Consider the following 26226-nt stretch of genomic DNA (forward strand, 5'->3'; position numbering starts at 1 on the left):
GGCCTCAACTACCTCCTCCGGCAGCTCGTTCCATACACCCACCACCTTTTGCGTGTAAAAGTTACCTCTCGGGTTCCTATAAAATCTTTCCCCCTTCACCTTGAACCCATGCCCTCTGGTTCTTGATTCGCTTACTCTGGGGAAGAGAATCTGTACGTCTACCCGAACAATTCCTCTCATAGTTTTATACACCTCTATAAGATCACCCCACATCCTCCTGTGCTCCAGAGAATAGTCAATTGACAATAAACGCAGGAGTAGGCCATTCGGCCCTTCGAGCCAGCACCACCATTCAATGTGATCATGGCTGATCATCCCCAATCAGTACCCCGTTCCTGCCTTCTGCCCATATCCTCTGACTCCGCTATATTTAAGAGCCCTATCAAGCTCTCTTGAAAACCCCAGCCTGCTCAACCTCTCCCTTCATCTCAAACCCTCTAATACTGGCAACATCCTTGTAATTAAGCAACTTTTATTTGGAAGGTTTAACTTGTGTAGATGAGGTGAATGCTATATTTTTGGCCATTTGATAAGGAACCAAATAAATGGTTGTTTCACAAAATAGAATTGAACAGAGGGTTGACGTAATAGAATTAGTTTAGTTTAGAGATACAGTGCGGAAACAGGCCTTTCGTCCATTGAGTCTGTACTGACCAGTGATCCACACACACTAATGCATGTTCTTGCACACACTAGGGACAATTTACAATTTTACCAAACAAATGAACCTACAAACCTGCACTTCTTTGGAAAGTGGGAGGAAACTGGAGCTCCCGGAGAGAACCCACGCGGTCACAGGGAGAATGTATAAATGCGGTATAGACAGCACCCGTGGTCGGGATTGAACCTAACCCTCTGGCGCTGTGAGGCAACAACTATACCGCTGTGCCGCCGTGGTGGAGTACAGTGTTAATTCACACCGATTGCACAAAAGATTCATTATGAAGAGTGAATGGATTAATATCGTTTGTATTTACAAAATTGATTAAAATGACAAATATTTAAGTTTGGTGGTTGCAGAATACCCATTTTGTCTATTGGGAAATGCATTCTAAGGGCCAAAACGTAAAAATTCGAGTGTGATCATTTTGAGTCACTTACCTGCTTGAGTTATCTGCCTTACTGTATGGAATGCTCTGAGATGTCAGTTAATGTAATTCCATTTGACTGATGATTGATTTGTTTGCAAACGTATATTTCAGACTGTTGTAGAGGTAGGCTTCCGGACTGCGGATTGATGCTTTGAATGTGATGCTGTGGCTACGTTTGTTGTGGAAGAGCTGCTGTTACAGATTGATGGCGCTCTTTGGTGTAGACAAGTATTGTGTTGTGATCTGGCACTGCAACCACATAAATTAACAGTGCAAGCTTTCCTCTGTATGGGAACCTCAAGTTTGGTTGTGGAGCTGGGATAACGGACGCACTTTGAGGATTGCTGGCTGATAAAAGTGTTTGATAATGATTTGGTTTTATCATCAGCTTCCAGTTGACTTTGTGGCACCCGTGTTGAAGTGTCAGACCGTGCACTGCATCCGTCACAGTTTCTCTCCAGACCGTCAGTAGTTGAATGTGTTCCATTGTGCATGTTGGTGCCATTAGTTTTGAGATTGTTATTTGTACAAGTTGACTTTGCCGGGCTTGCCACCCTGACTGGTGTCCTCCGTGGGGGTGGGGGTGGAGGTTTGGATTTGCGAAGCACTGTTAGGACAGCGCTTGATGTTGGTATAGGTTTAATAACCAGTTTGGCCTTGTCTTTGGACTTCTCTAGAGTCGATACTGTCACTCCGCTGGAACTGCTGTCTAGGGTATCACTTTTGTAACTTTCATTTATATCCTCGCACAGGTTCAGGTTTGAGGTCAGTTGGTCTATTTGTCCCACCACCTGTTGGAAATAAATGGAACATATTGTCAAGTTGTTCATATTGGCTTACAGCATTGAAGATGTATTCTATTATAAGTTATAGGAGCCGAATTAGGCCATTAGGTCTACTCCACCATTCAATTATGGCTGATCTATCTTTCCCTCTCAACTCCATTCTCCTGCCTTTTCCCCCATAACCCTGACACCCATACTAATCATGAACCTATCAACCTGTACCTTAAAAATATCCATTGACGGCCTTGAATTCCACAGATTCACCACCCTCTGGCTAAAGGAATTCCTCCTCATCTTTCTAAAAACGCCCTTTTATTCTGAGGCTATGGCCTCTGGTCCTAGACTCTCCCACTAATGGAAACGTCCTCTCCACATCGACTCTATCCAGGCCTGTTGAGTTCATGACAGTTCTCAAGAGCATTCCCATCAATATCATTATCCCACTTATTTTCCCTGTAACCCTTTGTCTCTCACACTTGTCCATTGACTTCCTCCTGATTCTCCTGTCCCCTACCCATACGGGCAATTTTAAGGTCTCTTCTCTTTCCACCCCTCTTCTGAGGGCTATGTCAGCTATGTCAATAGCCGTTCACTATTTAGCTTCTCATTTATATCTTAACAAGTAAATCAGTTTTATCAAGCAAATTACTTCCTATTTCCTCCTGGAGATGGTATTGGAGGGGAGAATGCTGCACAAACTGTGGAGCATCTTGGACAATGCAGCTCACCCCCTCCATGACACACTGGTCAACCTGAGGAGCACCTTCAGCAACAGGCTGGTTCCACGAAGATGCAGCACAGAACGCCACCACCCTTTGTGTGGAAAAAGTTACCCCTCAGATTCCTATTAAATCATTCCCCCTTCACCCTAAACCTCCTCTAATGAGATAAGCTTCCTCTCTTAGATAGCACTAGCTCACCTGAACAATCTTGGTCAGAGACAGCTGTTCCCAGTGAATGAATGAATGATTAATTGATACTATATTGTCACGTGTACATGGAGTACCTCAGTACATTGAAGAGCCTAGTTTTGCATACAACCCAGGCAGTACACAAGTGTCGCTACATGTTGGTGCCGACAAAGTCCAATCTACCTGCCGCTGCACGTGGCAGTAGCCCCCTCCTACCCCACCAGTTCTCCCTTCGTCCACAGTACCCCCATCACTCCCACTATGTTCTCGGCGGCCCCACGCCAGATCCCATCATTGAAACTCATTATCTTCAGAGACTTGCTGAACTCCTTCCATGAAACCCTCGCACCACGCTGGCTCACTTAGGATGTTGTGTGATCGACTCTTGTCTGAATGGCATTCCCTACAGCCTCCGTCCCACCCTAAAACACGTTTTTCATCTACAATGCCTGAAAACCAACAGATTTCACTCAATACATATTGGAAATGAAAAGAAAGATTAAATATCTTGATATAAACACCATAGAAGTTTACTCAACCATCATTTTCCGATCTCTCTCTTATATGGGAATGTGCTTTTAAAAAATACATCTGGACCTTGTATCATAGTCTACATAATAATGCAAAACCACATACGCTGCAGCAGTAAATAGTGCTATCCTAATATTTCCTTTCTCAGTTCAACGTAAAGTATATTTGGATCCGGGCTCTTCTTCTTGCGTATGGCGCGCACAGCCTAAAGTTGTAAGACAACTTGTTCGGTTTGATCTTTGTTGATTGCATTCGTCGAAACAGGGTGGACCACGTGAAGGTTGCAATCTCCCACCCCGAGCCTAACTCGGGTCAATTGAATTGAGAGAAAGGGCATCTATAGCAATTTACTTTGACCAGTTGAGCCTCACATTGGACAGAGAATTTTAATCTTTTAAATCGTTGGGATTTTTAACAATGAATCTGGAACGAGCACTTTAATGTTTTTTAAAAAATCTCAAGGGTTTTGTAAATCTCAAGGGCAAAACCTTTGTTTACAGCAGATAATACTGAAACCCCAAGCTGTATTAGAACCTTCTACTCTCTGGTCAAGACCCTTAATGTTTTTGATATTATTCATTAAATTCTCAGAATTATTACTATATAAAATGTGGACCTAGAAGAAAATTAATTGAGCATTTGTACTAAGATTCATAGCAAAATAAGATTATTCTGCACTTGCCAGAATTATAAGAGAATTTGAAATGTGGTATAAATAGTGAAATTGCTCCTCCCTTGGACAGACAAATCTGACCTCCAGTCTGCCACTATTTAGTCGCTAGGTGGCAGACCAATACAGTGTAAATATAAATCAGTACATCCAGTGCCAGCATGTGTAAATCTCTGCATGGTTGCAGATAAATGGATAACATTTAGTCAACATAAAGTGTGTCAGGCTTCAGCTGCCAACAAAAGTCATTAATGGTGTTGCTCGAACTGTTGGAACTGTGAGGTGAACCAGTTTCCCACAAGCACTTCATCTTCTTGAACAGGATAAAGTGCATTGGAGATCAACTTGGCTGAAAGTGTTCCTGACAACCCCGACAACCTCACTCACTGGCTAAAGAGAGGTAAGAAGTACCACAAACCACTTAACCCAGCATAATGTATGGAAAATGTCTATAAGATAGTGCTACCAGTAGGCTCAGAAAATAATAACATGATTAGGCAGAATCACTTTTACGAAAGGAAGCCTGTGGTTAATAGTCATACAAAGTGGAAACAGACGCAACTTGCCCACATCGACCATTAGGCCTCACCTGCATTAGTCCCACCTGCCTGCGTTTGGCCCATACCCCACTAAACCTGATCCATCCATGTACCAGTCTTAATTGCTTTTTAAATGTTGCAATAGTTCCTGCCTCAACAACCTCCTCTGGCAGCTTGTTCCACACACCCACCACCCTTTGTGTGACAAAGTTGCCCCTCAGATTCCTATAAATCTTTTCCCCCTTCACCTTAAATGTATGTCCTCTGGTTTTTGATTATCCTACTCTGGGCAAGAGACTGTGCCTCTATCCAATCTATTCCTCTTATAATTTTATACACCTCTATAAGATCACCCCACATTCTCCTGCGCTCCAGGGAATAGAGTCCCAGTCTGCTCAACCTCTCCCTTTATCTCAGACCCTCTATTCCTGGCAACATCCTTGTAATAAAGCAACTTTTCTTTCGGAAGGTTTAATGTTGTGCAGATGAGGTGAAAACTATTTTTCAATGGGCATTTGGTAAGGAACCAAATAAATGGTTGTTTCACAAAATAGGAGGACTGAACAGAGGGTTGAAGTAATGGAATTAGTATAGTTTCGAGATACAGTGCGGAAACAGGCCTTTCGGCCCACCAAATCCGCGCAGTCCAGCGATCCCCGCACACTAAAACTATCCTGCACACACTTGGGGCAACCTACATTTATACCAAGCCAATTAACCTACAGATCTGTATGTCTTTGGAGTGTGGGAGGAAACCGAAGATCTCGGGGAAAACCCATGCAGGTCACGGGGAGAACATACAAACTCTGTACAGACAGCACCCGTCGTCAGGATCGAACCAGGGACCCGGGTCTCTGGCGCTGTAAGACAGCAATTCTACCGCTGCGCCACTGCCGCCATTATTCGTTCAAACATGTTAAAATAAGACAATAGAGGAGGAATAAATCAGATATTTGCCGCCACAATGCATTTCCAGGAAAGAATGTAGAAGGAAATGCATATACGAAGGAAACTTTATGGAGCACATTAACTGCAAATATAATGATAGAATCCTTGTAATATCCTGACATAAGAAACAATTAAATTAGAATTCCATTTACTCTGTTATTGGAGATTAAGTTAGCAGAAAAATTAAATTAATATTACATTAACTGACAAAAACAGAAACGAATAATGAGCAAAATGAATGTTCACTAGTTTGGTAGCTATATTCTAAGTAATAAATATATTTCTGCCATTTCAGTAGATTTATTAATCTACCATCAATGTTTGTTTCAGTGTCATAGTGCATGGTCTGAAAATAAAACTAATTATTTCAAATTGACCAGAAAAATCATTAGTTTAAGAAGGAACTGCAGATGCTAGAAAATCGAAGGTAAACAAAAATGCTGGAGGAACTCAGCGGGTGAGGCAGCATCTATGGAGCAAAGAAAATAGGCAACGTTTTGGGTCGAGACCCTTCTTCAGACAAAAAAATCATTAGAATCTCCATAAATCTACTTCATATTCTTTACTAGCTGGCAGGCTATAGAGTTTAAAATGTATCTCTTCTATTTTTCTGTCAGGCTGGGTCTGACCTATTCTGTACCATTCCCAAATAGTCATTTGCACAGGTTCTTTGCTTACCACAGCTGACTTTCATTTCACTTTTTCTTAATGGTAAGATCTGAGCAGTTGCCAGCACGTATCTTATTCAGAGGCTTGTATGACTTGACCCATGGAACCTGACTTTTGAGGCCAATCATGAAAAGCTGTCTACTCCTCAATTTAATTAATGTAAGCAAGCACGCACAAGGGAAAAGTTAAAAAATAATGGAGGCACCAGTCAGCCTTTTAATTTTAGTTTACTTTAGAGATACAGCACGGAAACGGGCCCTTCGGCCCACCAAGTCTGCACCGACCAGTGATCCTCACACACTAACACCATCCTACACTTACTAGGGACAATTTACACTTATACCAATCCAATTAACCTACAAACCTGTATTTCTTTGGAGTGTGGGAGGAAAGCGGAGCTCCCGGAGAAAACCAACGCAGATCACGGGAAGAACTCCGTACAGACAGCACCCGTTGTCAGGATAGAACCAGGGTCTCTGGCGCTGCCAGCGTTGTAAGGCAGCAACTCTACTGCTGCGCCCTTGACAAACCATGACATAGTAATTTGTAAATTTGTAAAATGAAGGTAAATTAAAGACAATGGGCATGAATTAGTTAATTTCTGGACAAACAGGATCTAGCGTTTGATGAAATAATGGAAGTAATCGATGTAAGTATCTGAGATCTCACCTTGCTCATCTAAATCAACTATTTCTATTGGTAACTTCCTCCATTAATTTTGATTGCTTCATCCTGTAATTCTGACCTCTTGGAAATCTCCCTAAACCTTTCCCTTGAGAAAGAGAGATACATGAGAAAAGGGTATTTTCTTCTTCTCACAGAGAAGGTTGAAGGAAGATTTAGCAGAGGTCAGAATGAGAAAATCTGTTGAGTGAATAGGAGAACGTATATGCAATGATGATAAGAGACAAGAGGTGCAGGAGTAGGCCATTCGGCCCTTCGAGCCAGCACCGCCATTCTCTGATCTTGGCTGATCATCCACAATCAGTACCCCGTTCCTGCCTTCTCCCCACAGCCCTTCATCTTTAAGAGATCTCTAATTCTCTCTTGAAAGCCTCCAGAGAATTTGTCTCCACTGCCTTCTGAGGCAGAGAATTCCACAGATTCACAACTCTCTGTGTGAGTGATGTTAGCCAAAAGTGTTGACTTAATGTTAGTGACAAAACAATCAATAGGGGGGGGGGGGGGAAGAGGGGAAGAGGAGCTTTATCCTCCTCCACATAGAATGTTTGTTATGAAATGCACAAAACAAATGGATGGGGGGTAGCAGCTTCAGTAATATGTTTTAAGGACAATTTAGACTAATTAATAGGACCAAGGAAAAAACAAATTACAAAATTAGATGAATGCGATCATACAGTACAGAAATTGATGCTGGCACACTCGTTTATGCCACCTAAGATGCCCCATCTAAGCCTGTCCCAGTTGCCTGAATTTGGCCCATATCCCTTCAAACCTTCCCTATCCATGTACCTCTCCTAAAGCTGGATAGGTTTGTCAAAAACAACTTTTAAATGTGTGTATGAAGGAACTGCAGATGCTGGTTTAGACCAAAGATAGACGCAAAATGTGGAGTAATTCATCGGGACGGGCAGCATCTCTTAAATTTATTATGGTACCCACTTCAACTACTTCCTCTAGCAGCTCATTCCATATAAACAACACCCTCTGTGTGAAAATGTTTCCCCTTAAATTCCTATTAAATCTTTCCCCTCTCACCTTAAACCTATTCCCTCTGGTTCTTAATTCCTCTACCCTGGGAAAAAGATACTTTGCATCACCCTATCTATTCCCCTCATGATTTTATACACCTGATCATGTGCATGATTTTAGAAGATCACACCTCGGCCTCATACGCTCCAAGGAACATAGTCCCAGTCTGCCCAACCTCTCCCTAAAGGTTCAGGCTCTTGAGTCCTGGCAGTATTCTTTGCAATCTTCTCTGCAACATTTAAAGCATTATGACATATTTCCTGTCGCAGGGTGACCAAAACTGAACATGGTATCCTTATGCTTGCTTCAACATCTTATACAAATGTAACATCATGTCCCAACTTCTATACATAATTCCATGACTGATAAAGACCAGTGTGCCAAAAACCTCCTTTATCACCTTATGTACCAGAGTGCCTGCTGAGGCCTCCTCCCCCTCTCCCCCTCAGCGTTCCAATACATATCTCTCTAAGAGCTGATAGTTTTGTTTATTGTCACATGTACCGAGGTACAGTGAAAAGCTTTTCGTTACGTGCTCTCCAGTCAGTGTAAAGACTATACATGATTACATTCAAGCTGTCCACTGCGTACAGATACAGGATAAAGGTAAAAATGTTTAATGCAAGATAAAGTTCAGTAGAGTCCAATTAAAGATAGTCCGAGGGACAAATGGTAGTTCAGGACCGCTCTCTAGTTGATGATAGGATGGTTCCGTTTCAGCTGGGAACAAACTCCCTGAATCTGGAGGTGTGCATTTTCACACTTCTGTACCTCTTGTCTGATGGGAAAGGGGAGAAGGGGGACTATCCGCAGTGAGATTAGTCCTTGATGATGCTGCTGGCCTTGCTAAGGCAGCGTGAGGTGTAGATGGAAGGGCAGTTGGTTTGGGGTGTATCCACAATTCTCTGTGATTTCTTGTGGTTTTGGATGGAGCTGTTCCAACCAGAGGGCTGTGGAGACCAAGTCAGTGGATATTGTTATGGCAGAGATAGACAGATTCTTGATTAGAATGGGTGTGAAGGGTTATGGGGAGAAGGCAGGAAAATAGGATTATGAGGCAGAGATCAGCCATGATTGAATGGCGGCGTAGACTCGATGGGCTGAATGGCCCAACTCTACTCCTATAACGTGAACGTTGCCAAACCATGCTGTGAGATATCCCGATAAATTGCTTTCTTCATGTTACTCATACTCGAGGAGGAGGAGCCATCTTGGTGAACGGCTGCTAGCAGCAGCCGTCCGTCTTAAATTCGTTTTTTTTAAAGTTTTTAGTGAGTCCTGTTTTTTTGTTTGTAGGGGATATGGTCTTTTAATGTGGGGGGGTAGGTGTTACTTTATTTATAGGTCCCTACCTGGTCGGTGTGGCAGCCTTTTTTCCGGGCTGCCCGTCGACCCGTCGTCATGGCCTACCAGTAGGTATGTTGCAAAGCCTACCTGAAGCGTCGTTGAAGATCTGCTGCTGCCCGTGTGCGCGATTTTGGCGCCGTTTAGAGGGGGCGGGTTTAAAACGCGATTTTCTCTAAGCTGTTCCAATCGAAAATGTTCAGCCTAGTTAATTATTAACGAAAAATCGCTGGAAGACCCCGTCGCAAAAGCTATTATTAGGTTTAAAGGCCTTGAATAATAGTTATAGTAGTTTAAAAATCAATCTCTAAACCCGCGACCGCCAGCAACCGCAGGGTCTCATAAAGCAAACAACTGAAGTTAGGTTGTATATTTTTACATTAAAAAGGGCTTCTAAAGATCCCTTTATACAAAGTTTAATATTGCGAGTAGCTCAATTTGGGCCCATTATATCCCGCAGTATTTTTCTCGGCATTTGGGGCACAAATCTACCGCAATGTGAACGTTCTAAACCAGCGCGTTCCACAGGGACCCACTGGAAAGCTGATTTAAATGGGCATTTATTTACAGCAATTAAACACTAAATTCCTTCCATTTGGCCTATAAATTAATGTAAATGAGATTTAAAAATCATGTTTTATTGTGAATTATTTGTGAATATTATTTGGACATTTAGGCTATTTAAAAATGTTAATCATTTATTAAGAAATGGATAGATGTTTAGATCTAGTAATTGAAGTCTGAAATTAGCTACAATTAGGTAACTAACTAATTATATGCTTTAATTTCAGGTCATCCAAGTAAGATTATTTTATATTTGTTTCAGAATGCTTCAATCTATGATAACTGAAAATTTCATTCAGTTCTCTTAATTTTTAAGAAAGTTATGGGCTTTTGACTGTTCACGATCACAGCTTTTTTGTTATGTCCATAGAAAATCAATAGGGAACAAGATGCTCATTTCCCAGTATGAAAATGGCCATAACTTTTTAAATACTTGAGATATGAAAGTAAATTAGGTGTCAAATTAAACTTATTTTTATGCTTTATCTGATGGGATAAATTACAGACTTGATTTTTAAAATCTCAAAATTTTGTAACATTGCTACTACCAGCGGGCTTGGAGCGCCGTTTCTTGGCGGGAACCATGGCGGGAACCACCCAGCACCTCGGCCTGCGTGGCGGCACTGCATTGGAGCGCTGGAGCGGAGCGGGCGATGCCTTGCCTGGGTCGCCGCGCTGGAGCTCTGGCGAGCTGGACCGCCGTAAGCAACATCTCCGGGCTGCGGGTTTGCGGAGCGGAGAGACGGCGTGCGTAGAGGCGGCAAGGCGGCAGTGAGGAGAGCGGGCGCCGACTTTTTCATCGGGAGCCTGGGAGCGCCAAACCGGCGCGGCCTTGTCGGCTTCGGCAGCCGCGGGCTCCAACCAGGAAGCGGCCGTTCCAGGTGGCCCAGCCGCCGAAAGGACTCTCCCGACGCCGGGGCAAGACCACCCGGTGAGAACGGCCAGGGACATCGGGCCTCCGTAGAGGCAATTGCGGTGGCCCCAATAGGCCTGACTTTGGGGTGAACATGGGGTGGGGACTGGACATTGTGCCTTCCTCCACAGTGGTATCCACTGTGGGGGGATGATTTTTTTTGTCTAACTGTAGTCTTGTAGGTCTGTGTCCAAGATGGCTGCCGTGAAGAGAGAGTGGACGCTGGCGCGCTTTGGCTGCCGCTGCTCTCTCTTCACACTGTGTTTTTGATTTTCTGTTTTTGGATTGAATTCTGTTTTTAATTTGTGTCATTGTGATGTCTTTAATTACTTGTTTTACTCCGATTATATGTTTTTATTCCGATTACTATGTAAGGTGTCCTTGAGATGTATGAAAGGCGCCCATTAAATAAAATTTATTATTATTATTATTATTCAAAGAGTTGACACAGGCTTAATAGGCAGAATGCAATATGAATGTTTGAAGATTGAGACTGGCATCTCACTGTTCACAGTAGTTGGTCATTAGAGGACCAAGGTGCCCTAAATATTTAATAGACAACACTTTAACTGTCAATTGCATATCCTTTGGTATATCTGCAAAATTAATGATTGATATAGTTTATGTATTCTAACTACTATAACTATTTCTGCAAACTGAAACAAAACTGTGATGCTAAAATATTCTCTAGCTTCACATAGTGTTGACTTCCTCAGTGGGGTTGTGGCACCTTCATGGGTCATGCAAGGAAAAGTCGTTGTTGTTTGACATGTTCAAAGAGGAGCAGTCGGAGTTTAGCAAGCTTCAACCAGCGATTGCCAGTAAACATGTCGACAGCCTTGGTCTAGCCTGCTTATCATTAACAGGACTAGTAGGGTTCCTTATACCACCAGATTTCACTGTTGAACTAATACTTCAGTTCCACAGATGGACCCCAAAAGATTGAGTTAGATTTATCTCTTAGGGCTAACGGAATCAAGGGATATGGGAAGAAAGCAGGAACGGGGTACTGATTCTGGATGATCAGCCATGATCATATTGAATGGCGGTGCTGGCTCGAAGGGCCGAATAGCCTACTCCTGCATGTTTCTATGTTGCATTCAAAGTCAATCCTCTGATATTTTCAACATTATGAAGGTAGACAAAGATCAATTCATTGTAAGTACTGGCCCCATACCAGAAGCGTCCACATGGCGGGGCTGGAAATTGGAAGTACCCTGAGCTAATTCTGCTACCACCATCATCTACTGCGACAAGTGATAGCTCCCACTGATTGTTGCCGGAAGCTTGCGTCTTTTTCAGGACGGACGATGACAACGAGGCCAACATTTGTAACATGGAAGATGGACATGAAAGAAGTTTGTAAGTACTGCCCAAATACTACCTTGGTGCAATCGAGAGAGTTGCAACAACATATGTATATGGTTGGAAAGAAAATAAATACGGAGGCTTTTCATTGCACTTTGGTTAGTGGCTCCCTTTCCCAATGTGGAACAGCAATACAGACATGGCCAGGTGGATCTCTGACTTAGCTGATCTTAGAAAAGATGCTGGGGGTTTGGGGGTGCTCCAATGCGTACTTGGGAGCAGAAACATCAGGCAGAGCCCCTACATCTGAATGCTGACAACCAGATCTGTGCAAAAGATAGAATAGCAATCCACTGTGATACCTTATATGGAATAAATAGGTGAGTAATATTCTCTGCCTAGACTTGTATGATTGGAATAGTGATGAGATTGAAGCAAATCTCATCTGCCTGATCCAGATAGAAAAATAGAAACAGAGAAAATAGATGCAGGAGTAGGCCATTCGGCCCCTTGAGCCAGCACTGCCATTCAATATGATCATGGCTGCTTGATTACATAATCAAGCAGTCCACAGTGTACAGATACAGGATAAAGGAAATAACGTTTATTGCAAGATAAAGTCCAGTAAAGTCCTTGATTAGAACAGGTGTTTGGGGTTATAGGGAGAAGGCAGGAGAATGGGGATAGGAGGGAGTGATAGATCAGCCATGATTGAATGGCGGAGTAGACTTGATGGGCAAAATGGCCTAATTCTGCTCCTATAACTTATGAACTTATAAAGTTTGGTTAAGATAGTCCAAGGGTCTCTAATGAGGTAGATGGGAGGACAGGACCGCTCTCTAGTTGGTGAGAGGATGGTTCACTTGCTTGATAACAGCCGGGAAGAATCTGGCCCTGAATCTGGATGTCCCTGTGTGTGCTGGTCCCATTACGTTTGTGACAACAACACACACCTTTCCTGTATTGAGGAGAAGTTCCCACATGTCCGTTAATCCATACTCTGAAATGCTGCCTTCCACGGGCAGGTTGGGAAGGCCATTTGGTTGCTGCCAGATATGACAGACAGAGCATTCACTTACACTTGCTGTTGGTGGCTGTCAGTCTACAAAGGCCGCTACACATAATCGAGGCAGATGCTGCTCTATACTGAGGGAAGGAAGGGCTTCTCTCAACACTCACCAGAGGCTGTGTCGTGAAGCTAATGGCCAGTCAATTATAGATTTAAAGCTCTGTCACGCGCTAACTAAATCAAAAGCGTTGGAGAAACTCAGCGGGTGCAGCAGCATCTATGGAGCGAAGGAAATAGGCAACGTTTCGGGCCGAAACCCTTCTGGGTTTCGGCCCAAAACGTCGCCTATTTCCTTCGCTCCATAGATGCTGCTGCACCCACTGAGTTTCTCCAGCATTTTTGTCTACCTCAGCTACATCTTTCCAACGTTATTTCGTTTCCCTTGAATTTTTACAGTTAGATAATTGCACTTTAAATCTCAGCACTCTCATACACTTATATTTATTCCCAAAGCAGTTTTATTCCATGCAAAGTTTCTATCGAGCGGAGTGGATTTCATGTTATGTCAGTGACGTTGCATTGCAAAGTGCTGCAGTTAATGAATGAAACATAGAAACATAGAAATTAGGTGCAGTAGTAGGCCATTCGGCCCTTCGAGCCATTCAATATGATCATGGCTGATCATCCAACTCAGTATCCCGTACCTGCCTTCTCTCCATACCCTCTGATCCCCTTATCCACAAGGGCCACATCTAACTCCCTCTTAAATATAGCCAATGAACTGGCCTCGACTACCCTCTGTGGCAGAGAGTTCCAGAGATTCACCACTCTCTGTGTGAAAAATGTTCTTCTCATCTCGGTTTTAAAGGATTTCCCCCTTATCCTTAAGCTGTGACCCCTTGTCCTGGACTTCCCCAACATCGGGAGCAATCTTCCTGCATCTAGCCTGTCCAACCCCTTAAGAATTTTGTAAGTTTCTATAAGATCCCCTCTCAATCTCCTAAATTCTAGAGAGTATAAACCAAGTCTATCCAGTCTTTCTTCATAAGACAGTCCTGACATCCCAGGAATCAGTCTGGTGAACCTTCTCTGCACTCCCTCTATGGCAATAATGTCCTTCCTCAGATTTGTTCAAGTTCAAGTTCAAGTGAGTTTATTGTCATGTGTCCCTGTATAGGACAATGAAATTCTTGCTTTGCTTAAGCACACAGAAAATAGTAGGCATTTACTACAAAACAGATAAATGTGTCCATATACCATGATATAAATATATACACACATGAATAAATAAACTGATAGTGCAAATAACAGAAAGTGGTTGGTAATAATCAGAGTTTTGTCCGAGCCAGGTTTAATAGCCTGATGGCTGAGGGGAAGTAACTGTTCCTGAACCTGGTTGTTGCAGTCTTCAGGCTCCTGTACCTTCTACCTGAAGGTAGCAGGGAGATGAGTGTGTGGCCAGGATGGTGTGGGTCTTTGATGATACTGCCAGCCTTTTTGAGGCAGCGACTGCGATAAATCCCCTCGATGGAAGGAAGGTCAGAGCCGATGATGGACTGGGCAGTGTTTACTACTTTTTGTAGTCTTTTCCTCTCCAGGGCGCTCAAATTGCCGAACCAAGCCACGATGCAACCGGTCAGCATGCTCTCGACTGTGCACCTGTAGAAGTTAGAGAGAGTCTTCCTTGACAATCCGACTCTCCGTAATCTTCTCAGAAAGTAGAGGCGCTGATGTGCTTTTTTGATGATTGCATTAGTGTTCTCGGACCAGGAAAGATCTTCAGAGATGTGCACGCCCAAGAATTTGAAGCTCTTGACCCTTTCAACCATCGACCCGTTGATATAAATGGGGCTGTGGGTCCCCCTCCTACTCCTTCCAAAGTCCCCAATCAGTTCCTTGGTTTTGCTGGTGTTGAGGGCCAGGTTATTGCGCTGGCACCATATGGACAGTTGCTCGATCTCTCTTCTGTACTCTGACTCATCCCCATCAGTGATACGCCCCACAATAGTGGTGTCGTCAGCGAACTTGATGATGGAGTTCGCACTGTGGTTCGCTACGCAGTCATGGGTATAGAGTGAGTACAGCAGGGGGCTGAGCACGCAGCCTTGAGGTGCTCCCGTGCTGATTGTTATTGAGGCTGACACATTTCCACCAATACGAACAGACTGTGGTCTGTGGACGAGGAAGTCAAGGATCCAGTTGCAGAGGGATGCGCAGAGACCCAGTTCTGCGAGTTTGGTAACCAGTTTGGAGGGGATGATTGTGTTAAATGCCGAGCTGTAATCAATGAATAACAGCCTGACATATGAGTTTTTGTTGTCCAAGTGGTCCAGTGCGGAGTGGAGGGCCAGCGAGATCGCATCCACCGTTGATCTGTTGTGGCGGTATGCGAACTGCAGTGGGTCCAGGTTTTTGTCGATGTAGGAGTTGATTTGCTCCATGATCAACCTCTCAAAGCACTTCATCACCACCGGCGTTAGTGCCACTGGTCGATAGTCAATGAGGCATGTCACCTTACTCTACCAAAACTGTACGCAATACTCCAGGTGTGGTCTCACCAAGACCCTGTACAACTGCAGTAGAACCTCCCTGCTCCTATACTCAAATCCTTTTGCTATGAAAGCTAACATACCATTCGCTTTCTTCACTGCCTGCTGCACCTGCATGCCTACTTTCAATGACTGGTGTACCATGACACCCAGGCCTCGCTGCATCTCCCCTTTTCCTAGTCGGCCACCATTTAGATAATATTCTGCTTTCCTGTTTTTGTCACCAAAATGGATAACCTCACATTTATCCACATTATACTGCATCTGCCAAACATTTGCCCACTCACCCAGCCTATCCAAGTCACCTTGCAGTCTCCTAGCATCCTCCTCACAGCTAACACTGCCCCCCAGCTTAGTGTCATCCACAAACTTGGAGATATTGCCTTCAATTCCCTCATCCAGATCATTAATATATATTGTAAATAGCTGGGGTCCTAGCACTGAGCCTTGCGGTACCCCACTAGTCACTGCCTGCCATTTTGAAAAGGACCCGTTTACTCCTACTCTTTGCTTCCTGTTTGCCAGCCAGTTCTCCACATCAATACTGAACCCCCAATGCCATGTGCTTTAAGTTTGTATACTAATCTCTTATGTGGGACCTTGTCGAAAGCCTTCTGGAAGTCCAGATACACCACATCCACTGGTTCTCCCCTATCCACGCTACTAGTTACATCCTCGAAAAATTCTATAAGATTCGTCAGACATGATTTACCTTTTGTAAATCCATGCTGACTTTGTCCAATGATTTCACCACTTTCCAAATGTGCTGCTATCCCATCTTTAATAACTGACTCTAGCAGTTTCCCCACTACCGATGTTAGACTAACTGGTCTGTAATTCCCCGTTTTCTCTCTCCCTCCCTTCTTAAAAAGAGGGGTTACGTTTGCTACCCGCCAATCCTCAGGAACTACTCCAGAATCTAAAGAGTTTTGAAAGATTATTACTAATGCATCCACTATTTCTGGAGCTACTTCCTTAAGTACTCTGGGATGCAGCCTATCTGGCCCTGAGGATTTATCGGCCTTTAATCCATTCAATTTACCCAACACCACTTCCCGGCTAACCTGGATTTCACTCAATTCCTCCAACTCCTTTGACCCGCGGTCCCCTGCTATTTCCGGCAGATTATTTATGTCTTCCTTAGTGAAGACGGAACCAAAGTAGTTATTCAATTGGTCCGCCATATCCTTGTTCCCCATGATCAACTCACCTGTTTCTGACTGCACTGCAAGGGACCTACATTTGTTTTAACTAATCTCTTTCTTTTCACATATCTATAAAAACTTTTGCAGTCAGTTTTTATGTTCCCTGCCAGTTTTCTTTCATAATCTATTTTTCCTTTCCTAATTAAGCCCTTTGTCCTCCTCTGCTTGTCTCTGAATTTCTCCCAGTCCTCCGGTATGCTGCTTTTTCTGGCTAATTTGTATGCATCATCCTTCGCTTTGATACTATCCCTGATTTCCCTTGTTATCCACGGATGTACTACCTTCCCTGATTTATTCTTTTGCCAAACTGGGATGAACAATTTTTGTAGTTCATCCATGCAGTCTTTAAATGTCTTCCATTGCATATCCACCGTCAACCCTTTTAGAATTAATTGCCAGTCAATCTTGGCCAATTCACGTCTCATACCCTCAAAGTTACCTTTCTTTATGTTCAGAACCATTGTTTCTGAATTAACAATGTCACTCTCCATCCTAATGAAGAACTCAACCATATTATGGTCACTCTTGCCCAAGGGGGCACGTACAACAAGACTGCTAACTAACCCTTCCTCATTACTCAATACCCAGTCTAAAATAGCCTGCTCTCTCGTTGGTTCCTCTACATGTTGATTTAGATAACTATCCCGCATACATTCCAAGAAATCCTCTTCCTCAGCACCCCTGCCAATTTGATTCACCCAATCTATATGTAGATTGAAGTCACCCATTATAACGGTTTTGCCTTTGTCGCACGCATTTCTAATTTCTTGTTTGATACCATCTCCAACTTCACTACTACTGTTAGGTGGCCTGTACACAACACCCACCAGCGTTTTCTGCCCCTTAGTGTTACGCAGCTCTACCCATACCGATTCCACATCCTCCAAACTAATGTCCTTCCTTCCCATTGCGTTAATCTCTCTAATCAGCAACGCTACCCCACCTCCTTTTCCTTTCTCTCTATCCCTCCTGAATATTGAATATCCCTGGATGTTCAGCTCCCAGCCTTGGTCACCCTGGAGCCATGTCTCCGTGATCCCAACTATATCATAGTCATTAATAGCTATCTGCACATTCAACTCATCCACCTTATTACGAATGCTCCTTGCATTGAGACACAAAGTCTTCAGGCTTGTTTTTACAACACTCTTACCCCATATACAATTATGTTGAAAAGTGGCCCTTTTTGATTTTTGCCCTGGTTTTGTCTGCCTGCCACTTTTACTTTTCACCTTGCTACCTATTGCTTCTACCCTCATTTTACACCCCTCTGTCTCTCCGCTCACACATTTAAGAAACCCTTTCCCTTTAACTCCATCCTCCACTATCCCATTCGACACCCCTGTCGGCCACAAATGCTCTCGGATTTCTCAAACACCTAAAGTAAGTAATTCCCCAGAGACATGGCTTTGTAAATGTGGGGTCATGGAGGGACACGATCTGTCAGGACTTTAGTCAAAGTATTAAACTGGCATCATGTTCATTGCGTGGGAAAGGACTGCAGCTGCTGGTTTAAATCGAAGATAGAAACAAAATGCTGGGGTAACTCAGCGGGACAGGCAGCATCTCTGGAGAGAGGAAGGGTCTCGACCCGAAACGTCACCCATTCCTTCTCTCCAGATATGCTGCCTGTCATCAGTCTGAAGAAGGGTTTCGGCCCGAAACGTTGCCTATTTCCTTCGCTCCATAGCTGCTGCTGCACCCGCTGAGTTTCTCCAACATTTTTGTGTACCTTCGATTTTCCAGCATCTGCAGTTCCTTCTTAAACAACATGCTGCCTGTCCCGCTGAGTTACTCCAGCATTTTGTGTCTATCATTGTAAATGCTACTGGTTGCTTTCATGGATACAATAGCAACAAATATTATTGTTGCAGAGAGGGGAAACAAGGATGGCAAACTCTGCATTGGCGGCAGGTAGGAAGTGTACATCTAGCGGTCAGTCAAGATGATATAGACGAAGGCTGGATCTGGTTCATCGCTGCGCCCCACACACTGGACAAATAACCTACTGACGTTACATTCAAGGCACCAATACGAAGGAAGCCCACATTTGCGGAGATCGACGGCACAGGAAGATACTGAGAGAGGGTAGATTGTGATAAACTGGGTCTTAAATCCACTCCACATAATCTACTTCTGCTTGCAGTTTGCACATGTCAGTGCGTCTCAATAATCATCGCAAATGTTTAAATGGGACAGGTCACTTTTAATCTGACGGGTGTGACATTTGTCAATGCTGCACCCCGAGTAACAATGATCGACTCAAAATTCCTCAAAGCAATCCCATCTATTGCACAGATGTAACTGGAACTGAAAGAGCAAATACTGTAGATGCTCAGTACATCTGGAGAATGTTTTAGGAAACAATAATGCTCCAAACTCGTTGATTTCCTCCAACATTTTTAGTTGCTGTCCCCACAACAACAGTATTGGCTGTGTTTAGAACAGTGTAATCTTGTCTTTTTTGTATATATATATATATATTGGCTTATTTCAGCTCTCTTACAACTAGCATTAATCACTGGACGTCATAGGAGAAATCTTACCTCAAACAGGACGTTCTCTGTTGTAAATAAATCACCCCCGCATTTCCTCGTACCGCCCCAAACACTCGACTACAGCAAGATCACATTTAGAAGTGAGCTTATTCCACAGTTTAAGCAGATTCAAAAAAGCCCCCCAAAAGAAAACCCATCCCAAGAATTTACTGAAATCAGACTCTGCCAACACTGAAAGCTTTCATTTCATGACCAAACTGGACACGTACCCACCTCTTTCATCTCAGTGGAAACAGTCTTCAGTTCCCCTAGAACCAGTTCCAGATCTTTCACAATACACATAATCTGCTCTTTCACTTTGGGCTGGACATCGTGCATCTTTAAATCCTCTCCACCCCAGCACCGCTCCCCAGACATGATCTCCCTCCCCTCTCCTTTCTCAGCTTTCACATTCCCATTGCTTGTTGGTGCATGGGTCCGACCGCCTCACTGTCTGCAGCATAGACCTCTCTCTGTCAGTGGCAGAGTTATTTCCTGCATATTTTAATATTCAATCAGAGCTGAACTCTCGTAAGGCCAACCCACTGCCAAACACACACTCGGTCCCAGTCGATGTGCTTTCTCTCTGTGTGTGAAATAAATAGGACCGTTTCGCGTTACTCGGGGATCTTAAAAATACCGCTATAATTGTAAAAATGACAAAAGATATTTAACACTGCACAATGTAAATCTTTGTAAACTCAGATTGCCAGTGACAACTTTCAAGAGAGAGCTAGATAGGGCTCTTAAAGATAGCGGAGTCAGGGGATATGGGGAGAAGGCAGGAACGTGGTACTGATTGGGGATGATCAGCCATGATCACACTGAATGGCGGTGCCGGCTCGATGGACCGAATGGCCTATTCCTGCACCTATTGTCTATTGTCAATTCAGAATCGTGGGATATAGGAATAATCTTCCAGCATTTGTTCCCAATGAGGGAGGCTCTGGGCAGCTGGAGGGTCTTGGGGTAAAATTAACCGTTTTTTTGTTTTTCTTATAAATCAATTTCTCTGCTGCAGTGTAGAGGGGTGAAACCAAGATTGTAGCTTTGCAGTGAATTGAAAAATAGTGAAGGAAAGTTATTCATGGCTGTGCTAATAACTCAGCTCACAGATGCCATCCACACTTAAATGTGAAGTCACATCTGGACCAGAAGATATAGGAGGCATAAGAGACAACATAACATGTTATCTGTTGGAGGAACTCAGCAGGTCAGGCCCCTTCATCTATCTAATGAGTAGTGGGGGCGGCGGCAAGAACTGCAAGGTGGGTGGGGGTCCAAGTGCAGAGGGCTGATTGGTTCACGGACTAAAATGGTGGAGATGGCAACAGAAACTGGGAGGTGATAGGTTGACACAAAATGCTGGGGTCCCTTAGGGTCCCGACCCGAAACGTCGCCTATTCATTTTCTTCAGAGATGCAGCCTGACCCACTGAGTTATTTAGTGTCCATCCTTGGTATGGGGAGGTTTCACGGCAGTCGGGTCACGACCCATGACCCGTACTGTTGCTACGCTACGCCAAGTGGAGTACACGCGATGAACTGCAGGTAGGCACTGACCATTGTTTCCAGCGTAGCGGGCCCGTTAAAACCCGCCGAAATGGTCATTTTTTGCACTGTGAATAATTATGGAAATCGGGATAAGCGTGTGAGACATTTAGCCTACTTCAGAATTCCAAAGGTGAGGAGAAATGACGGTAGATAGAAGCGAGAGCTGAAGGGACAACAACAGCCAGAGTGCTTGGCGAACATTGGCCGTTTGCTCACTGCATTTCATCAACTAAGGCATTATTTGTGTTTTTTCTTGATTCCTTGGGCATCTAAAAAGTTTCAGAAGTGATAAATCTGGCTGTAAAATTTTAAAATCGCCCATGGTTCTCAAGTGGGTTTTTACATACAAAAAGAAAACGCCTCTGAAGCAAAATTTACAGCCAGATTTATCACTTCTGAGGCTTTTTAGATACCAAAGGAAACAAGAAAAACACAAATAATGCCTTACTGTTGATGCAGTGAGCAAACGCGATAATTCCCAATATACTTTCAATTCCGATATCTGCACGGCTAATGTTCGCCAAGCACTTTAGCTGTTGTTGTCCCTTCAGCTGTCGCTTCACTTTACCTTCATTTGGCTTCACTTTTGGAATTCTGAAGTTGAGTACGATGTCTCTCACACTTACCCCGACTCCCACAATTTTTTACAGCGCAAAAATTCAACATTTTGGCGGGTTTTAACAGGTAGGAAAGTACGCGTTTCTTGCATTGATAACATATACCGGAAGTGACGGATGTCCTCCAGATGGATTGAGCGGCTCCGTGCGTCAAGCCCTATGACCCAGTGACCTTACGTGCAACCCCACTATAAACCAGCATCTGTAGTTCCTTCCTACGTAGGTGATGAGTTGAGGCAGCTAATGGCCACAGGTGGTGGTACCTGATAGAAATGAAAGGTGAAGCATGGAGCCGATAAGGAAACTCCCCCCTCTGTCCCTTTCTCTCTTCTGATCTAACCAGGTCCTCTCACACAACTCCCTTCTTTTCATCCACCCCCCACCCAATTACTACCCACCCCTCCACCCAGTTGCGATCCACCCCCCACCCAGTTCCTACTCCCCACTTGCTCTCCCTCCACATTCCTCATCCACTCGTCCCACTGGATCCCTTCCCCACACTGTTCCCATCTGCTGACGCTACCTCCCTTATTTGGTTCCATGTTTCTCCTTCTTTCCGCTCGGATTCCATGAGCGACAGCCCTTTGTTGCCCCCACCTGTCCCGCCTGTCACCTGCCAGCACTTGTTGCTGCTTCCACCTGTCCATCTGCCCACCTGACTACATCGGGAAAGGGTGCAGAGAAGATTTACGAGGATGTTGCCAGGACTCGAGGGCCTGAGCTACAGGGAGGGGTTGAACAAGCTAGGATTTTATTCCTTGGAGCGCAGGAGGATGAGGGTTGATCTTATAGATGTGTATAAAATCATGAGAGGAATAGATTGGGTAGACGCACAGTCTCTTGCCCAGAGTAGGGGAATCGAGAACCAAAGGACCTAGAGTTAAGGAAATTCAATTCAATTCAATTCAACTTTAATGTCATTGCACAAATACAAGTATGGGTACTGAGTGGTAACTTTTTCATGCAAAGGGTGGTGGGAATATGGAATAAGCTGCCGGAGGAGTTGGTTGAGGCAGGTAACGTTTAGAAATATTTAAACAGGTACATTGATAGATCAGGGATATGGGTCAAACGCAGGCAGGTGGGACTAGTGTAGATGGGACATGTTGGCCGGTGTGGGGTTGGGTCGAAGGGCCTGTCTCCACACTGTAAGACTACATGACACTATGACTCTAATACATGGACCCACCTATAACTTGCCAGCTTCTTGCTCCCCCATCCCACCTCTTTGTACAAACACTCACCCCTCTTCTCTTTCAGTCCCGATGTAGGGACCCAACCCAAAACCTCGACTGTCCATGTCCCTGCATTGGCGCTGCTCGACCCACCGAGTTCCCCCAGCAGATTATTTATTGCTCGGGAAGATACAACACTCAATCAGGTCCAGTTTCTTATGGCAATGATGCATTTGCCATCTGTATTTCTTGGCAGGGACGTGGAAATAATATATTATTTTTTAAATCAGCATCTGGCATGAAGAGCTTGTTGTTCTTCATCACTGCCATGGCTCCCACTGGATACTCAGGGGAGGGCAGGGTTGGCCACAAGACATTGAAACACAAGTGGACCATTCAACCCCTTGTGGTTGTTCCATGGGGTGGTACGGCAGCAGGTAAACACTCACACTTTCTTTGAGTGGGGCTAAATGTTCAACCAAGTGTTCCTAGTTATTCTTAGTAGCATTCTCACATGAAGTTCATCAGTCATTGGAGCAGAATCAGGCCATTCGGCCCATCAAATCTACTTTGCCATTCAATCATGGCTGATCTATCTTTCCCTCTCAACACCATACTCCTGCCTTCTCCCCATAATCCCTGACACCCGCACTAATCAAGAATCTATCTCATGTCCCCCTAGGCTTCACAATTCAAATAAGTGGGAATATATTCCATTTTGGTTTGGTCCGTTTATTTGAAGGTTAAAATCTCCACACGATTATTACCTTTGAAACAACATTTCTCCTGATTAAAGGTAGACAAAAATGCTGGAGAAACTCAGCGGGTGAGACAGCATCTATGGAGCGAAGGAAAAAGGCAACATTTGATTGATTCTCCTGATTAATGTCCCTTTGACCATCAATGGGGAATGTCAACCATTCACACAAGTATTTGCTGTTCTGCCGTTTTATCAACACCCATTCTGATTGTACTCTGTTCTCCGAAAGATGGTCACTCGTGTTTGTGTTGTATTGTTTATTATTGTCACATGGACTGAGATACAGTGAAAAGCTTTGTCTGCCTGCTATTCAGTCATGTCAAATCATACTAGCCATGAATACAACTAAGCCATACACACCAGGCAGTGCAAAGAGAAAAATACCAGAGTGCAGAACACAGTGTTACAGCACAATACAATTACATTTACAGAGAAAGTGCAGATACAAAAAAAGTGCAAGGTCCACAATGGGGTAGGCTGGAAGATAGGTTCTGAATTCTGGCTTATGGGAGAACATTTTCGTAGTCTGATAACAGCGGGGAAGAAACTGTTCCTGAATCTGGTGGTATATACGTGTATGTGTTTCAAGCCTTTGGAGATTTTGCTCATCTGGAGAGGGGAGATGATGGAATGAAGGGGGTGAAAATGGTCCTTCATTATATTGACTGCCTTCCTGTGGCAGCGTGGTATAGACGGAGTTGATAGGGTGGAGGTTAGATTGTATGGAGGACTGAGCTGCATCCACAATTCTCTGCTATTTCTTATGGTCTTAAGCAGAGCTGTTGCCAAACCCACGCTGTGATGCATCCTGTAAAGATGCCTTCTTGGTGCATCTGTAGAAGTTGGCAAGAGTCGTTGATACACTGAACGTCCTTACTCTTCTGAGGAAGTCGAGTAATGTGTTACTTTCTTTGCCATTGTTTCAATTAGGGTAGTTCAGGACAAATTGAGGATTTTTTCAGATGTTGAATCTATGGGATGTATTGTCACAGACAGCTGTGGAGACCAAGTCATTGGGTATTTTAAAAGCAGAGAGTAACAAGTTCTTAGTTAGTAAGGGTTTCAAAGGTTACAGGAAGAAGGCAGGAGAATGGGGTTGAGAGGGAACGATAAGTCAACCATGATGGAATGACAGCGTAGACTCGATGGGCTGAATGGCCTAATTCTGTTCCCATTACTTATGAACTACAAACTTGTTGGTGATATTTGTGCCTCAGAAGTTGAAACTTTAGTTTTAGTTTTCGAGATACAGCGCGGAAACAGGCCCTTCGGTCCTCTAGGTCCGCGCCGACCAGCGATCGAAGTGGCGCATATTAATGCTATCCTACACATACTAGTGAAGATTTACACTGATACCAAGCCAATTAACCCACAGACCTGCACGTCTTAGGAGTGTTGGGAGGAAATCGAAGATCTCAGAGAAAACCCACGCAGGTCACGGGGAGAACGTACAAACTCCGTACAGACAGCAACAGTGGTCAGGATCGAACCCAGGTCTCCGGCGCTGCAAGCACTGTAAGGCAACAACTCGACAGCTGTGCCACCATGCCAAAGCCTTTCTAAAGCAAGGTTGGAGAGCGCTTTGCTCCCTTCCAAAGCTAACATCATCCTCAAAGCCAAATACTGCTCATTCACATGAAATCGTGTTAAAAACATTGTTTATAATGAAAATCTATTTCATTATTCAAATCAAGTATCAAATGGGAGAAAACATCCCATTTATTAAACATTTGAAGCATTCTAAACAGTATCATATACGTAAGATAGACACAAAATGCTGGAGTAACTCAGTGGAACAGGCAGCATCTCTGGAGAGAAAGAATGTGTGACGTTTTTGGTCAAGACCCTTCTTCAGACTGGTTAGGGATAAGGGAAACAAGAGATATACAGTAGATGGTGTTGTAGAGAGATAAAGAACAATGAATGAAAGATATGCAAAAAAGTAACGATGATAAAGGCAACAGGCCGTTGTTAGATGTTCGTTGGGTGAGAACGAGAAGCTGGTGTAACTTGGGTGGGGGAGGGATAGAGGGAGAGGGAATGCCGGGGCTACCTGAAGTGAGAGGAATCAATATTCATACCACTGGGCTAGAAGCTGCCCAAGCAAAATATGAGATGCAGTTCCTCCAATTTGCGTTTAGCCTCACTCTGACAATGGAGGAGAGAGAGGACAGAAAGTTCTGTGCAGGAATGGGAAGGAGAATTAAAGTGTCCAGCATCCGGGAGATCACGTTGGTTCACGCGGGCTAAGCGAAGGTGTTCCGCGAAACGATCGCCCAGTCTGCGTTTGGTCTCGCCGATGTATAAGAGGCCACATCTTGAACAACGGATACAGTAGATGAGGTTGGAAGAGGTGCAAGTGAACCTCTGCCGAACCTGAAAGGATTGTCGTCCCTGGAAAGAGTCGAGGGAGGAGGTATAGGGACAGGTGTTGCATCTTCTGCTGTTGCAGGGGAAGGTACCTGAGGAGGGGTGGTTTGGGTGGGAAGGGATGAGTTAACCAGGGATACTTCAATCTATTATGACTGTTAGTTGGTGGATTGGCAGCCCTTTGAGAATTCATTGTAATTTTAACCCAATAAAGAGATTTGATGTTGTGAAGGTAGATAAAAATGCCGGAGAAACTCAGCGGGACAGGCAGCATCTATGGAGCGAAGAAATAAGTGACGTTTCGGGTCGAGACCCTTCTTCAGACATGTTGTATGAAGCAGATTTCATGGCAGAGGGGATTTCAGAAGCTGACATTGATATATTGATAGATCTCCTGTTCTTTATCCTCTGTACATTATCAAATACTAACTAGAGTATCTACTGACAGGTGAAGAGGTTCTCAAG

The 26226-nt window shown here is 44.0% G+C and overlaps 1 protein-coding gene across 1 annotated transcript; it reads right to left on the reverse strand.

Annotated features, from left to right (window-relative positions):
- Positions 1-1081: 1081 nt before the first annotated feature.
- Positions 1082-19625, reverse strand: LOC116989640 (protein Largen-like). Its single transcript, XM_033047208.1, has 2 exons — positions 19521-19625; positions 1082-1882 (listed from the first exon to the last, which is right to left on the reverse strand). The coding sequence occupies exons 1-2, from the start codon at positions 19623-19625 to the stop codon at positions 1199-1201; spliced, it is 789 nt and encodes a 262-aa protein (XP_032903099.1). The 3' UTR covers positions 1082-1198.
- Between the last annotated feature and the right edge of the window lie 6601 nt (positions 19626-26226).

This window comes from Amblyraja radiata, chromosome 29 (genome assembly GCF_010909765.2).
Source record: "Amblyraja radiata isolate CabotCenter1 chromosome 29, sAmbRad1.1.pri, whole genome shotgun sequence".
NCBI classification, from domain to species: Eukaryota; Metazoa; Chordata; class Chondrichthyes; order Rajiformes; family Rajidae; genus Amblyraja; species Amblyraja radiata.

Coding starts and splice junctions, on each gene's coding strand:
- LOC116989640 (XM_033047208.1), bottom strand. CDS start 19,625: ATGCACGATGTCCAGCCCAAAGTGAAAGAGCAGATTATGTGTATTGTG. Junction 1,883..19,520: donor TTTCCACTGAGATGAAAGAG/GTGGGTACGTGT, acceptor TATTTCCAACAG/GTGGTGGGACAAATAGACCA.